The sequence below is a fragment of the Otolemur garnettii genome, unplaced genomic scaffold (assembly GCF_000181295.1).
Source record: "Otolemur garnettii isolate 467f Iridium unplaced genomic scaffold, OtoGar3 scaffold00155, whole genome shotgun sequence".
NCBI lineage: Eukaryota > Metazoa > Chordata > Mammalia > Primates > Galagidae > Otolemur > Otolemur garnettii.
In genome coordinates, this window is record NW_003852550.1 from 1,315,352 (window position 1) to 1,331,853 (window position 16,502).

Here is a 16,502-nt window from a genome sequence, read left to right on the forward strand (position 1 = left end):
AAAAAAAAAAGTCTAGTACGGGAGTTCATGGCTGACCTAAGGTTCCAGAGTCAGTCATGCAGTTTGGCAAAAGGGTTTTGAATCTCTGATACAAAATCAAATTTATCCTGGGAAAGATCAAACTTAGTAACAGACCACCAGGAGCCCCTGCTTTGACTTCATGGGACAGAATTTGCATGCTGAAGGAAGTCTCCAGGCCTAGAGGGGTCAGCTGCAAAATCAGAATGAAGAGGAAGGAGTTGGGGGGGTGGGTGAGGAGGCAGAGAAAGCACCAGGCAAAAGGCACAGAAAGCCATTGGACTGGCAGGCATAGCTCTAGAAAGGACTCAGCTGATCCACCTTGTGGCTTCTGGCCCAGGTGGCTCCTGAATGCAGAGGATGTGTTTGATTCTATTTGAGGCTGTGAGGAAAGACAAAGAAGTGTCCTACAGAGGAGCAATTATGGTTGCACAAGTGGATGAACCATTTATGAAAGCAACAGTGAACTGATGTTACCAGTGCCCTTAAAGGGCTAGGGCCCATGCAGGGGGTTGAGATCCGTGAGGACTTCTTCCATTAAAAGGAGAAAAGGGAGAAAGTGAAGGATGAGTGAAGGAAAGAAGGAAAGAGAGAAGGAGAAAGGGAGGGAAGGGGGAAAGAAGGAAGGCAAGAGAGAGAGAGTGGCCTCTACCTAAGAAATTGGCATTTTGGGCAGAAACAGAAGGAATGAAATGAGTTGAAGGAATTGTCCCTTGGAGGATATAATAACTACCATTCAGTTCTTACCAACACCAATCAACTGTGCTCTACATTCATCATCTCATTTATCCCCCCAACATTCTTCTGATGTCTAGGTACTGCTCTTTCCCCATTTTACAGATGAGGAATGAGAGACTCAGAGAGATTAAATATCTCGCCCAAGGTCATGTAACTCGTGAATTGCAGGTTTAGGATTAGAGTCCAGGTCTGCATGGCTGCAAAGAATATACACTTCACCACCACACTCTTCTCCTAAAGTCACTATGCTGTCAGGAGACTTGGCCTCATGTGTTTGGGGCCACTGCTGCTTGAGCGGTGAATCCTGACAACTGCGCTGGCCATAACCAATCTCGGCCCTTGGGCTCCACACTCCAGAGCCAGGCCCTTTAAAGTGGATGCAAGAGTCGAGGATGGTTTGGGAGTGGGACACATCATTAAACATTTCTTTTGAATTTGAGTCAGGCTGGAGCTGACTCTTCATTCTCCCTGAGTCCCTGAAAAGCTTTTCTCCAAGAAGATACTGGATAAACATCAGAGGCAGCACAGCCCTGCCCTACCCCCTCACCTCTACCCTTTGCCCTAACCAAGAAGGTATGGCGCTCAGAGAGAGATCTGCTTTCTTTCTTAACCTTGGCAGTGGAGATGGGAAGGAGAGAAAGCAAATAACCGATTGCCCAGGGATATGTGCCTTGTTCCCCTCATTTATTAGACAGTAGCATTTCTCAGTGTTTTAAAAAACATTAAACCCTTTACATCTTTTAGTCCATCCCCTTGTCTCCAGGCAAGTGAATGCCTAAATCACTCCAGACGATTAAGTATGAATAATATTCAAGTAAGAATATTTCTCCACCTCCTCTTGTCAGCTGTACCACCTCCAGTAGTCTGGAAGTCAGTCCTATGCCTCAGCAAATCCCTCCTAGGAAATGGAAGTCCTTGTTCTTCTTTAGAACCAAGCCAGTAAAGCATTTACTGACCTCATCTGAGTATGAGACTAAGCTAAAGGAGGTCCACTCCATTCTCTTTCTTCATTCCTCTGCCCTCTGCCTGCCCTAGGCAGCAGTGGTAGTAACATCAGAGAGCTTGAACAGCACCCCTGCCACCACCACTCTGCCTGCATCGCCTCCTGCAGGCCCACACCCGCTTCAGCTCTCTCAGGCACTGGGGATGTGCCCAGACTTGTGCTCCCCCCCCCTGCAGTAGCCCTGAGCCCTCATGCCTCTCTCCTCTCCTCTGCAGGAGGCCCCTCTGAGGACAAGCTCCTGGCTGGTGACCAGATTGTGGCTATTAATGAGGAGGACGTGAGTGAAGCCCCCAGGGAGAGGTTCATAGAACTCATCAGGTAACAGGGTCCTCTTGGGCCTTGGCAGGAGCTAAGCAGTGTTCCCACCCCTGTCTCGTCAGTGGCATCGGGCTATCACTGTCCTCCCTGACCCTGAAAGAAGAATCTTGCCAGGCACAGAAGTCCCAGACAGGGTTGCTGGCTATCCAGAACCTCAGGGGCCAGACATTCAGGGTCATCAGGGGCCCTCACACATCCTAGTTTAGCCTTTCCCAGTGATGTGAATAGACACGAAGAAGAACCTCCTTCCAGAGCCTCCCCTCCACTTCCCTCCACCCAGCTAAGTGCCTCGCCCAAGCCGCTCTGTGTTTGAGCTGCTGTGCCATGGGACAAACCAAGTGCCCAGTGAGAATCAAACGATCCATTAAAAGAACACTCTGAGATAAGCACTGTGCAAGGAAGACATAGTTCCCACTTCTTCCTCTCAATCCTCCCCATGCCAAAAAACAAAAACCAAGGAGAATAAAACCAGAATCCCTGGCCAGTGGCTTGAGGAAGGGAACTTGCCATTTTGGATTCTGCCCACAGCATTTGTGACCCCTTAACACCCTCTCCAGATGGTGAGAGAGAAAGGGAGTGTCAGGACCACCACCATCTATAAATGGGGAGTAATCATGTTGTCTCCGCCCATCCCTTCCCCTACACACATTGCGTGTGTGCACACACCACATACTCTCCACACCACATATCCCACACACACCACATATCCCTCAAACCACACACCCACACAGCCTGCACACCACACACCGCACACACCATGTACACCACATACCCCACACACCACATAGCCCCCACCCCACACACACCACATATCCCCCACCCCCCACACACCACATACCCCGCACACCACATACCCCACACACACCATATACCCCTCACACCACACACCCACAAGCTCCACACACCATGTATACCACATACCCCACACACACCACATACCCCTCACACCACACACCCACAAACTCCACACACCATGTACACCACATACCCCACACACCACATACCCCACACACCACATACCTCACACCCCACACACCATACACATTCCCCTACCCCACTTTCATACCACATCCACATGCCCTGGCATAGATTTGCTGAGAAGGAATGAGAGAATAGAGGTAAGGGCTCCAAATTTCACAAGCTAACCTCAGTTTTGAGTACCTTGGCTGTCTTCCTTCAAGCGGAACCACGTGCATGTATGTGTGCTTGCTCACTTCCCACCCCTTCCCCCTGGCTTTGCATAGCAGGGCCCCATTCTGCCTCCATCTCCTTCAATCCCTGTTGGCTTAGAGTATTTTCATCCCATTCATATTTGTGAGGTCCCCCAAAACCCACCTGATCTCAGAAATCCTCCTTTACATTCTTTTTTTTTTTTTTTTGCAATTTTTAGCTGGGACCGGGTTTGAACCTGCCACCTCCAGTATATGGGGCTGGTACCCTACTCCTTCACTTTCAAAGGCAGCCTTTGTATTCTGTGTGTGGACCAGCACACTCCTACTAGCTCTGGGGGAAGGAATGCTCCTTTCTGAAGTCCAGAGCATGTCTTCCTTGGTGTGCTTCCCCTCCAACTCAATTCCTTCAATGAAATGTACCTCAATGACCTTTATTTTGTCTCTTCTCCAACTTCAGTTGTCTGTTGCATTTCCTTACCCTTCATCTTCACCCCACTACCACACCAATATGGGTGAGTTCCTTCAACTCCATCAGGGCATGTTGTTTTTTTTTCAATTTGATTTCTCAGAAGTCACTATTTTGCTTCTAGTGGGTATCTTTGCACCCTAGAACAAGGTAGCCTGATTTCATGAGGGAGTCTGGAGCTCCTTCAGGGTCAAACAGAGCTTACTCTTTCGATAACCTCCAGGGTCCATGGGTCATTTGTTATTTATTCATTATTTAATAATATTTATTATTAAGTGCCTACTATGAACTAGGCACTGGTCTAAGCACCAAAGAAAGATACAGCATAAAATAAGATGGACAAATCCCTCCCCCCAGCTCACTGGAATTTACATTTTAGTGAAAAAAGACATGCCATAAGTAGTAACATAATAAATAATTATATGGTATATTAGAGGTTGACAAATGTTACTGAAGAACAGAGAGTATATCCAGGTAGAGGATCAGGAGTGCTGGGTACAGGAGTGCAAAATATAACTTTAAATAGCAGGGCCTTGGGTGCCCAGCTAGCTCAGTGGGTAGAACATGAGACTCTTAAACAGCAGGGCCAGTGTTGGCCTCATTGAGAAGGTGACATTTGAAGAAAAACTTAAAGGAGAGGGTGTTGGAGAAAGTGAGAAGAAGCAGTGCAAAGGCCCTGTGGCAGAAGTGTGTCTGACATGATTGAGGAACAAGGGAGACGCCAGTCAGACTGGAGTCAGATAAGGAAAGGAGAGAGTTGTAGAAGATAGGTTCATATGATGGAGAGCCTTGTGGGCCATTATAAGGACTGTGGCTCTGTCCTAAATGAAATGACATGGTAAAGGCTGGAGCAGACAAGTCACATAATGCAACTTACGTTATGCCCCTTCCCTGTTCAAGATAAAGGATTTTCCTTGGTGTTTTCCCCGGGAACACAACTCATCACTTCTCTCGGGAACTTCCCAGACCTTGGGGCTGATTCATCCCTGTAGTTGGCCTCACCAAACGTGGGAAATGTTCAAAGTCCTTGAGCAGGGGGCCTTGGCATTTCTTGACAACTCAGAATCAAGGGTGTCTTGACTCTACTTCTTGAATGCTTTTGTTCCCATAAACATTTGAAAAAGGCCAACAAGGAGAGGGGAAGCTCCTTCAAGGCAAACTATTTCCATTTCATTTAGTTCTTTTAAACAGTCATATATTCCTGGGAGAGCATTTTCATACCTCACAGCCTCTTTGATCACTAGCGTAATTCTTGTCACAGGAGTTTCAAATTCTTCATCCTTTTGAATATTTGCTACCTGGAGAGTCGTGGCTTCCATCTGTTCCTCCCTGGCTCTCATACTTTTTGGTCCCTCAATTAAAACAAATCTGCCGACTATGAGTCATGATGACCAAATGACCTCCTTTGGGTTTTTCCTTTGAGTTTCTCCTCTTGCTTAAAGACCAAATCACCAATAATCATTGCACATGGTTCCCAGGACTCTCTGACTTTGAGTTCCATAATTCAGGCCTTTAGTTTTCCTTGCGAATTTCCTAGTCGACGGATAAAATGGTTCCTAAAGTTTGGGGATTTCTACAGAGAGAATGTGAGAAGGAATAGAAAACGAAGACCTGAAAAATGACAACTTCAGAGGTAATGGTAAAGCCATCTTCGGATGCCTCTGTGGATGAATATGGATGATTTGTGTCAGCCTCCACAAATGATGGGAGGCAAGGCATCCGTGCAGATCCTCATATTCCCGCTGTCCTAATCCATATACCTGAATGCAGCCCAGGGGAAAATTCTGGTGTTGCTTCTTGTACTAGATGAATACCTAGTGCATGATACACTACTCTCCTGTTCCCTCTTTTCTCTGTAGGAGCGCTAAGGAATTCATCGTTCTTACAGTTCTGCACACTCATCAGGTGAGTGAGCTTCTTTGCCATCTGTTCTTCCTCCTGACTGAGAAGGGATGACCCTATATTGGAAAGCGACAGCAATTTGGGGGTGGGGCGTCAGAGAGTAGAACCAACATGTGGGCCAGGGATTTGGGAGTGAACTTAAAGAATACATTTTGAACATCTTGTCTGTTCTCATGTCCAAAGCTGAGGCTTTTGGGGGTTGTACAGTGCTGTGTTCTGTCCTATGTCCTCTGCTATACCCACTTAAGCTGGCCACTGGCTCAGTTCCAAGTACATTTTCCACCTCTTTTTGTCTGTGCTCCATTGAAATTATCCTGTGTCCTGCTCTTATAAAGTCCTGGAAGGTGGGGGATGCTAATGTTATTCATTCATTCATACAAGCATACTAAGTGATCTACAGTGTATAAGACACAGCACTGTATGTGAGGAAATTTAATATAAAATTGCTAGGAGGTACATTCAAGCCAAACAGGTTCATCTCTGTCCTGTTACAGTCACTAAGTGGTTGTGTGACCTTGGGTGAGCCACTTCTCTCTTGTGAACCTATTTTCTCATCTGTAAATTGAGATATTTAAAATAGTACCGTGTTTCCTAAACAGGCCTGATCACAATAGGCACCGAGACTACTTACACTTGCTAAAAGTAAAAATACCCAGGCCCTTTTTCTCCTTTCTTTTTTCTTTTTCTTTTTTAGAAACAGAGTCTCACTTTGTCACCCTTGGTAGAATGCTGTGGCGTCACAGCTCACAGCAACCTCCAGCTCTTGGGCTTAGGCGATTCTTTTGCCTCAGCCTCCCGAGTAGCTGGGACTACAGGTGCCTGCCACAACGCCCGGCTATTTTTGTTGTTGTTGTTGTTGTTGTTGTTGCAGTTTGGCTGGGGCCTTGTTTGAACCTGCCACCCTTGGCATATAGGTCCAGCGCCCTCCTCACTGAGCCACAGGCACCGCCCCCTTCTCAAGAAGGATTCAAAAAGTCCGGTGTCCATCAGTAAGAGCACATTCCTATAGCAATGTTAGTTACATACGTGCAAAGCTTCCCCATGCAAAACTTAGCGCTCTCCAGCCTATCTGTTCCTTCCTAGCTTCTCCAACACCCCCCTATACCCCAGCCCTGATGTGCCACCCCCAACTCATAGCCACAGGAGAGATCATATCTGTTGGGGAGAGGGACATGAAATCAGGGGGAGCTTCATGAAGAAGGCTGCACCTGAGCTGAATCTTCAGGGATGGGGCAGGATATACTGGGAAGAGGTGGAGGGAAAGATTTTCCAGAGAGAGATAGCATTTAATGTGCAAAGCTGGGAATGGAGCACAGGTGCAGAGCACAGGCTCCCCAGTCAGGGGGACAGGGTTTAAATACCTGCCTCTCCCTGGGGTCCCCCAGTCCTTTTCTGTTCCAGTTTGAATTTCACGCACACACTTGCACACATACACACTCACACACGCACACTCATGCACACTCTTAGATTCACATAGTACATTCCCAAATGAACCCACACACATAGATACCCACATAGTACACTCATATGTATACTCACATATACACACACACCACACACATATACACAATACACACGCACGTGCACTCTCCTGTACACATACACATAATGCTCCCAGGCGGATGGGCCTTTCTCAGTTCCAGATCTCTATCTCTGGTATCACCTCCATTGGTGTTACCGGAAGTCCCACCCTCCTTATTTTATTACACATTTGCGGTTGCCTACTGGGTAGTGGGCAGTCAATCCCCAACCCCTCAATCTCCTGCCTTGAAAATGGACACCAGTTCTCCCCCTAGACCATGCTTGTTGTATGGTTAGAATTTACTGCTGTGATCAGAGATCCAGGGTGGGTTACCCTGTTAATCAGGTCTCCTCAAATATCACCTCCTTGCAGAGCCTACTTGACTACCCTTTCTAAGATAACATCTACCTGTCACTACCTCCTGATACTGCTTTTTTTTTTTCATCAGAGCCAAAATACTATATATTTTTTAACTTTTTTTTTTGGCCAGGGCCGGGTTTGAACCTGCCACCTCCAGTATATGGGGCTGGCGCCCTACTCACTGAGCCACAGGCTTCTATTGAAATCATTATAGATTCACAGGAAGTTGGAAATGTACTAAGAGTCATCCATCTTGCCTACCCCTCACCCTGTTTCTCCCAGTGGTTACATCTTACATAACTATGCTGCAACATCAAAACCAGGAAATCAACATTGATTCAGTGTATACAGGTCAAGTGAGTTTATCCCATGTGTGAGTTCGTGTATCTCCCAACGCTGTCAGCATACAAGTCTGTCACCAAAGGGATCCCTCAAATTGCCCTTTGATAACCATACCCTCTTTCTCTCCACCCATCCCCATCCCTGTCAACTACTAATTTGTTCTGCATTTCTATAATTTTATCATTTCTAGAGTATTATATAAAAGTCATAATATAGTATGGGACCTTTGGGGACTAGCTTTTTTTTTTTTGCAGTTTTTGGCCGGGGCCGGGTTTGAACCCACCACCTCCAGCATTTGGGGCTGGCACCCTACTCCTTTGAGCCACAGGCGCTGCCTAGGGACTAGCTTTTTTCACTAAGTGTAATGCCCTTGAGATTCATCCGACTTGTCACATATATCAACATTTTATTCCTTTTTATTGCTGAGTAGTATTTCGTGGTATTCCATAGTGTGGCTGTACCACATTTTATTTAATCATTCACCCACTGAAGGGCATCTGGGTGGTTTCCAGTTTTGGCCTACCACACATAAGCTGCTGTAAACGTTCATGCGTAGGGTTTTTTTATGAGCAGTTTTCATTTCTCTGGCATTAAATGCCCAAGAGAACAATTTCTGGGTCATATAGTAAGTGTCTGTTTAGTTTATTAAGAAACTGCCAAACTATTTTTGGAGTGGCTATATCATTTTCCGATCCCATGTTTATGTCCCTCATTTAGAATATCAGCTCTATGCAGGTAGGGACTATATTTTGTCACTGCTGTATCCCGAGCACCGGAAACATCACCTGGCACAGAATAGGTGCTTATAAATATTGGTTGAAGGAATGAAGGAAACTCAGCTTCTAGCCATCAAAACAACCCAAACTAAACTCAAGCGTCCAAACTTAGGTGCAAAATGAAGAGCCTACCACTGCCCCAGTCTCTGTCCCAACTTTCCCCTTTCCAGTGCCTGACACTCCCTTGCTCATCAGAGGAGCTTTGATGTCTCCACAAGCCCCATCCCATGGCCCCTTTGCCATGGCCCTACTGCTTTCGTTCTCCTCCTCCTTAAGTAAATTTCTTGGGTCTTACTGCCCTGTGACTTTTGTCCTTGTACTTTTCTACATGTCTTCTAATATATGTCTGTTTTCTCTAAGACCTGGCTTGATACTCATGTCTCCAAACAATTTTGCCTGACTAACTTTAATGAGAGTTTCTAATTCATTCATTCATTCATCAAGCACTTATTGAATGCCTACTATTCTGGGCAGTCTTAAGTGCACAGGACAGACATGATTCTTGGGATCTCAGAACTTACATTCTAGTTGTTGGTGTTGTGCTGTCTAAACCTTGGAGCATAGAAGTGGGTGAGCGTGTGCACACACAGGGGAGACAGTCAAAGCACCGTACCATCGGTGCCCATGCATTAGAATGTAAGCCTGTAGTAGCACTGGAGTCTTGGAGGCTGCCTGTGTTAGGTATTAACCCCGTAGTTGATCTACATTTGTAACGAGGTCCAGGGAGAAATCAGGTGGCACCTAGGAAGCTTAGGGCAATGGCTACTAACCAATCAGTGAAAGAATTCCTTACAATATCTTACAACCAGTATGGCCAAACCAGTGCATCCTAACTGATTGTCAGTCTTGTATCAAAGTACAGTTGATCCTCATTATTTGCAGAGTCCATGTTTCCAAATTTGCTTATTCCCAAAAATTTCTTTGTAACCCCCAAAATCGATAGTCACAACGCTTTCCCGGTCATATACAGACGTGCAAAGTGTGAGAAATTTGAGTTGCCCTATGCACACCTTCCCAGCTGAGGGCAGACAAGGTGACATTCTGCCTTCTTGTGTCAGCTCTCAGAGATAACCAGAGGGTGGAGACAATAGGGGCGGTCCAGTAGCTGCAAGAAGCAAGCTCTAGTTCTGGGGCTAGTTGGAAGGGGTCCTACACTGGCAACTGAATGGGGCAGCCTCAGGCAAGTTATTTAACACTTGTGAACCTCATCTTTTCTCATTATAAAATAATGAATATGACATACGTGGAATCTACCAAGATGAATTGCTTTTTGGATTTAAGATTATAATCTACTTGAAATACTGCAGCCGCAGTTAAGTATTCACCAATTCAGTGTTCACAGTGACTTTATAGAACATAACTACCATGAGTAACAAGATTCAACTGAGAGAATCTTCCCTCTCAAGCTGTAGTGAAAGCTTCTTGAAGACCCCCAACATGTGTTCAGTGCATCACAGAAAATAGTACTGTGTTCACAGCTGCCACTTGGCCTCTCCTGGGGGCATGGAGACTGCTGCCTCCTACTGAACTGTCTTGTTAAAGCTTTGATTACCACTTCTTCCACTGAGTCCAGGATGTGGCATAGGAAGCTTGTATCTGTGATATGATCCACAGATGAGTCTTATATGATCAGTAGAATTTAGGAAACACTATACCAGATAATCTCTTAGGCTTCTTTCAGTGCCTACATTCTGTGGCTGATAATGGTCTATACCTACCGTGTTTCCCCGAAAATAAGACCTACCCAAAAAAGAAGCCCTACCCTGATAATAAGACCTAGTGATGGGCGTGGCTATGCAGCATATCTGCATAACCACGCCCTGCATTTTGGAGTTGAGTGGTAAGGAAGACTAGAATACCTTTTATCTGCCACAGCTCCTTTTTCCAAGATGCTAGCATTTGCACAGGTATACGTATGGTAACCGCTGTCACAAGTGCACATGTGAACAGCTAGGGGAAAGGAGTTCACACATCCCTAGCTCCAGCTCCACCAACAAGGTCTGCTCCCCCTGTTGGGTTCCAGAAGAAGATGACTTAACTGTATTTGAATAAATGTAGATTGTTGCATTATACTTAATAAAAATAAGACATCCCCTGAAAATAAACCCTAGTTTGTCTTCTTGAGAAAAAATAAATATAAGACAGTGTCTTATTTTCAGGGAAACACGGTACTCCTATATACCATGTCTGGTAATGGTTCTTGACCTTGGCTATACATTAGAACCACCCAGGAAGCTCTTAAAAATAGTGATATTTGGGCTCTAGTCCTAATTAAATTAGAAGCTCTGGAGATGGGGCCCTGGGGTTAGTCTTTTGAAAAGGCTCCCCAGGCTCGGTGCCTGTAGTTCAGTGGCTAGGGTGGCCAGCCACATACATTAGGGATGGCAGGTTTGAACCTAGCCTGGGGCCTGCCAAACAACGACAACTACAATAAAAAAAATAGCCAGGTGTTGTGGCGGGCGCCTATAGTCCCAGCTACTTGGGAAGCTGAAGCAAGAGAATTACTTAAGCCCAAGAGTTTGAGGTTGCTGTGAGCTGTGATGTGACAGCACTCTACCGAGGGTGACATAATGAGATTCTGTCTCAAAAAAAGAGAGAGAGAGAGAAGAAAAAGAAAAGGCTCCAAAAATGATTCTGATATTTAGTCTCTTTGAGTTGACATTTGTTTTTAACAGAGGGACTCAGCATGGCAAACAATTGTGGAGGTCTTTTCAGGGGTCACAAGAGTCCTTTCCCTGGGCCCCTCAAATCATACTACATAGATAGTCATTTATTAAACTTCTTTCTATGTTTTTAAGGATGTTTCTTGATCTTTGAATTACCAGTTATTCACCTTCACTGACTGGATATTTATTAATTTTGGTACCCTTAGACATCAGCACATAGTAAGTCCTCAGTAATTTTTCTTTTGAGACAGATTTTCACTCTGTTGCCCAGGCTAGAGTGCTGTGACATCAGCCTAGCTCACAACAACCTCAAACTCCTGGATTCAAGCAATCCTCTTGCCTCAGCCTCCTGAGCAGCTGGGACTGCAGGTGCCTGCCACAATGCCCAGGTGGTTTTTCTATTTTTAGTACAGACGAGGTCTTGCTCAGGCTGGTCTCCAAGTCCTGAGCTCAAGCAATTCCCCAGCCTCAGCCTCCCAGAGCGCTAGGATTATAGGTGTGAGCCATTGTACTCAGCCTCAGTAAGTATTTTAAAATAGAAAAACAAAGTACTGGGATGCGGCCTAGAATGACCCTGGTAAAGCAAGCACAGACAATCCCTTCAAATGAAACCCCTAGTTTTCTGGTTCTGGAAGCTTAGCCTGAACCCAAAAAGCCTGCATCCTCTTTGCTTGGAGTCACCTGCCCAGAAAAAAAGCCAAAATAATGGGAACGGGGTATAGTGCTTGGCAGATGGTAAGTACTCAAGCCATATTTGCTGAATTAATTAAATAATTCATTATTAATCTTAGTAATCAAGTAATATGTTTTATGTTATGCCTACTATGTGCTTGGTACAGGGAGACATACTAATGTAAAATTTCTGCTTGTACAACCTTGTCAGGGAGGTGAGCTATGACAGGGTGGATTAGCAGGAGTACTGTAAGAAATCAGGGAGGGGAATGGAAGAGTTGGCGAAGGATGCATGATAAAGGTAAAATTTGGACTGGGCTTTAAAGAAGAGATGGCATTTAGCTAGTCAAAAGGGACACTGGGGGCCCCGAAGACTGGAGATGGGGAGAAAACCTCACGAGGTTGAGTTCAGGAGTGGGAAAAAACCCAGTGTATTCAGGGAGCTGTGAACAGAACCACCAAATGCGGCAGAAGGTGGTGTAGAGATAGGCACGTAGAGAGTCAAGTGTGGCTTGTGGGGGGCTTTGGGATTCAGCAAGAGGACATGTTCATCTCTAGACAGTTTTGAGTACAGGAAGGAAGGCCCCCTGGTTCCCTTACCTGTGATCTGGTGAAATCAGGATAGCCCTCCATTGTCCTAGAGCTCCACCATGGTTGCTATGGGAATTGATGATGAACAGGCTCAGGTGTTAAAGACAAAGAGCCAGTGGGAAGGTGAATCCGAAGGGAAAGCTTCAGCAACCTGAGCTTCATCCTTTCACGGTGCCCTGCCTTGCACTAAAATGTTTGGCCAGATACCTGACTTTCGTCAAGATATGAGTGATCACAATCCTGACATATACAAACAGCCACCCAATTAAAAATGGTCAGAAAATCGCCAGCTGCTGAATTCAGCCTTGAGGGGTAGGCAGGCTCTCTCTTCTATTCCTTATTCCATCTAACTGTTGGCTTCATATTTGCTTCAAGGGATTTGCAGTGGCCCCAGAGGTATTTAGCAATTCTAGTCCCGCGTTTCAAGCCAAAATTCATTTTAGCTGAAAAGGGTGCCTGTTGCAAAATGAGACTCCCAGCTGCTTGAAGGCAAAATAGGGTCAGTGAAGAGCTAAGATGACCCAGCCTTATGGTACTTAATTAGTCTATGCTTAATGAGTTAGGACATCTTCAATAATACAGATTTGGGGGCCAGATTGTCCCAGAGAGTCTGACTTTTCAAGTCCGGTATGCGTCTAGGCATCTGTGTTTTAACAAGCACTTCTCAATGATTCTTATCATCAGGCAAGTTTTAGAACAATAGGTTAGTGCATGCTAATGAGTTGGTGCAAGTGTCAGCCAACTTTTTCTGAAAAGGGCCATATAATAAATATTTTAAGCTTTGCAGGCCACTCATGTTAGCATCAAAGCAGCCATAGGCAATACATAAATGAAGATCATGGCTGTGTTCCAATAAAGCTTTATTTACAAAAACAGGTGGTGGACAAGATTTGGACCATGCAGGTCTATAATTTGCTTATTTACTCCTCCCTGGTATCACATTCACATTTTGACTAGAGCCTTCCCAATCCTTAATATTTTAATTCAAAGGAATGGCCCTAATATTAAGACTGTTAGGCTCCACAACTGAGCTTTGAAGATGTTTTAGAACAGGGAGATCTTTGAGAGCCCCGTCATATCACACTACAAGGCAGGCCTCGCCTGTGTCTAAGCGTAAGGTTAGATATGACTCTGTAATGTCCAGCAGAGGCCAGCTGGCAATAAGTGAGTCACAATCAACGATCAAGGCTGAAGACCAAGAAAAGGATGGAGTCTTAGCAAACAATAGGACTAGGGTCAATGAGGAATGAAGCATAAACAAGCTGAAAATAACTCTGAAACAGACACCTAGAAATGATTATGATCCCTGAAAATATTGGCAATTCCACTTCCTCCTTTGTGATTTGCTCCTACAAATATCTGAATCTTTGGTTTGCAGTGGTACAAACAATCTCTAGTACAGGCTCTGATCTTAGATGTGGGGTAGGGAGGGAAAGGATGCCATTCCCACCACTGTGGTGAATACTTAAAAGGATACTAGTTGAGGTTCTTCATTTATTGAAATCCATCAAATAGGACCAAGATAGAACCAGGACCAGTGGATGAAAAATTAGGAATGGACTCCCAGCTTCAGTTTGCTGTGGGGAGTAGCGATCACAATCCAAAACTCATGAAATCTGGGTTCTGTTTTTGGCTCTGCTACTCAATCATTCTGATACTTTGGGTAAACTATATCCTCTCCTTGGGCCTCTGTTTCACATGCAAAGATGAAGGATGGTCTTCATGGCCCATTCAAGTCTCTGCGGATGCTTCACTGCGCCATGGAGGCATCTGAGAGCAGATGATTACAGAGAAAAGAGAAGGTGACCGTTGAGTTGAATGAAGATTCCTCTTGCCTCATGTTTATGACACCTTGAGATGGCTGTTAAGATGGAGTCAAGCAAAGCTCCCTGAGCGTAGCTATAGATCTTTCCTTCTTACCCCTTCCTCTTGCTCCTGCCTCAGCCTGCAGCCCCCGCCCAGTATTGGAGTACCAGGCCGTGCAACACACAAAGGCATTTATATCGACTCCATGAATAATCAATACTGTAATCACTTTCTGCAGCGCTCTCTAGCCCTGGATTTTGTTGTGCTATATCAATGGTTCTCAACCTGTGGGTCGCGACCCACAGGAACTATATTAAAGGGCTGTGGCATTAGGAAGGTTGAGAACCACTGCTCTGTATCATCTGCTGCCAACAAATTGCTTCCACGGGTCAGGATGAGAAGTCTAAGGTTCCTTTAGCTCAGTGGTTCTCATTCTTGGCTGCACTTCGAAATCATCAGAAGCTATACAAAAAAATACCAATGCTTAGGCCCCAACCCCAGGAATTTTGATATAATTGATCTGGGGTGGGGCCTGGGCTTTGGGCTTTTTAGAAGCTTCTCTAGCATTTCTACTGTGCAGCCAGGACTGAGACTCACTGCTTGGGTTCCTGCTGTACTCAGGTGGAACAGGTGGCTTTCTGCAATCTCCATGGGGAATAAGATTTCTGGCTCCAACAGAGAACACAGCTGGGACCAGGGCCCACAATGTGATAAGGACGTTTGTTTCTGGGTCTCTTTATCTTAGGGCCCTGCCCTCCTGTGGCTGGTCTGGTAAATGAATCTCAACAGCAGCGTAAATGGACGATAATAGCTTAATGTATTGCCTTCCCAGCCAGCAGGGCCCTTCAGGGCCTTAACACAAAGGAATTCCTTATTGTACTCACTGCGGGGTGGAGGGGTGTGGTTTGAAGTAGTCCCACCCAAACCTGCTTTGCTCCCTAGTCCTTCTTCTCATCTCAGTAAATGGCATTTCCAGAGGTTGACCTCTCTTCTTCTCTCACCCCCAATATCCAATCCATCTGCATGTCAGCTTGATTTAGTTTTCAAAATACATCCAAGTTTTCAACCTGAGAGAGATGATTGAAAAAAAAAAAAACAAAAATATATTCATATGCAGGATTCACTCACTTTTCATCTTCTCCGTTACTACCATCCTAGCCCAAGCCTCCATCAGATTTTAACTGTACTTCTGCAGTTACAAACATTGCAGTTAGACGCTTCTAACTGGTCCCTCTACTTTTGCCATTGTGCTACTGTACTCTTGTTTCCTACAGAGCAACCAGAGTTATCATTTTAAAATACATAACAGCCTGGCATGGTGCTCACACCTGTAATCCTAGCATTTTGGGAGGTCGAGGCAGGTGAGTCACTTGAGCTCAGGAGTTCAAGACCAGCCTGAGCAAGAGCAAGACCCTGTCTCTACTGAAAATAGAAAAACCAGCCGGGTGTGGTGGCAGATGCCTAGAGTCCCAGCTACTTGAGAGGCTGAGGCAAGAGTAAGATGCCTCAAGCCCAGGAGTTTGAGGTTGCTGTGAGCAATGATGTCATGGCACTCTACCCTGGATGATGGAGTGAAACTCTGTCTCAAAAAAATAAAATAAATAAGGCCAGGTGCAGTGGCTCACACCTGTAATCCTAGCGCTCTGGGAGACCAAGGCAGGTGGATTGCCTTAGCTCACAGGTTTGAGACCAGGCTGAGCAAGAGCAAGACCCCATCTCTAAAACTAGCCAGGTGTTGTGGCAGGTGTCTCTAGTCCCAGCTACTTAGGAGGCTGAGGGAAGAGAATCACTTAAGCCCAAGAGTTTGAGGTTTCTGTGAGCTGTGATGCCACAGCTACCAAGGGCAACAAAGTGAGACTCTGTCTCAAAAAAATAAATGAATGAATGAATAAAATAAGATAAAATAAATGCATACCAGACCCTGTCTGATCAAAACCCTCCAGTGAGGCTCAGTGCCTATAGCTCAATGGCTAGGGCGCCAGCCATATACACCAGAGCTAGTGGGTTCAAATCCAGCCCACGCCTGCCAAACAACGACAGCTACAACCAAAAGATAAAAATAGCCAGACATTGTGGTGGGCGCCTGTAGTCCCAGCTACTTGGGAGGCTGAGGCAAGAGAATTGCTTAAGCCCAAGAGTTTGAGGTTGCT

General features: G+C 45.5%; 1 protein-coding gene across 1 annotated transcript in view; it reads left to right on the forward strand.

The window, feature by feature from the left end:
* FRMPD3 (FERM and PDZ domain containing 3) overlaps positions 1-16,502 on the forward strand; it is a 76,274-nt gene that overhangs the window by 1,230 nt on the left and 58,542 nt on the right. The window contains exons 2-3 of the mRNA XM_023519074.1: positions 1,975-2,077; positions 5,575-5,620. Coding sequence (XP_023374842.1) covers positions 1,975-2,077; positions 5,575-5,620 — 149 coding nt within the window. The remainder of the gene's footprint in view (positions 1-1,974; positions 2,078-5,574; positions 5,621-16,502) is intronic.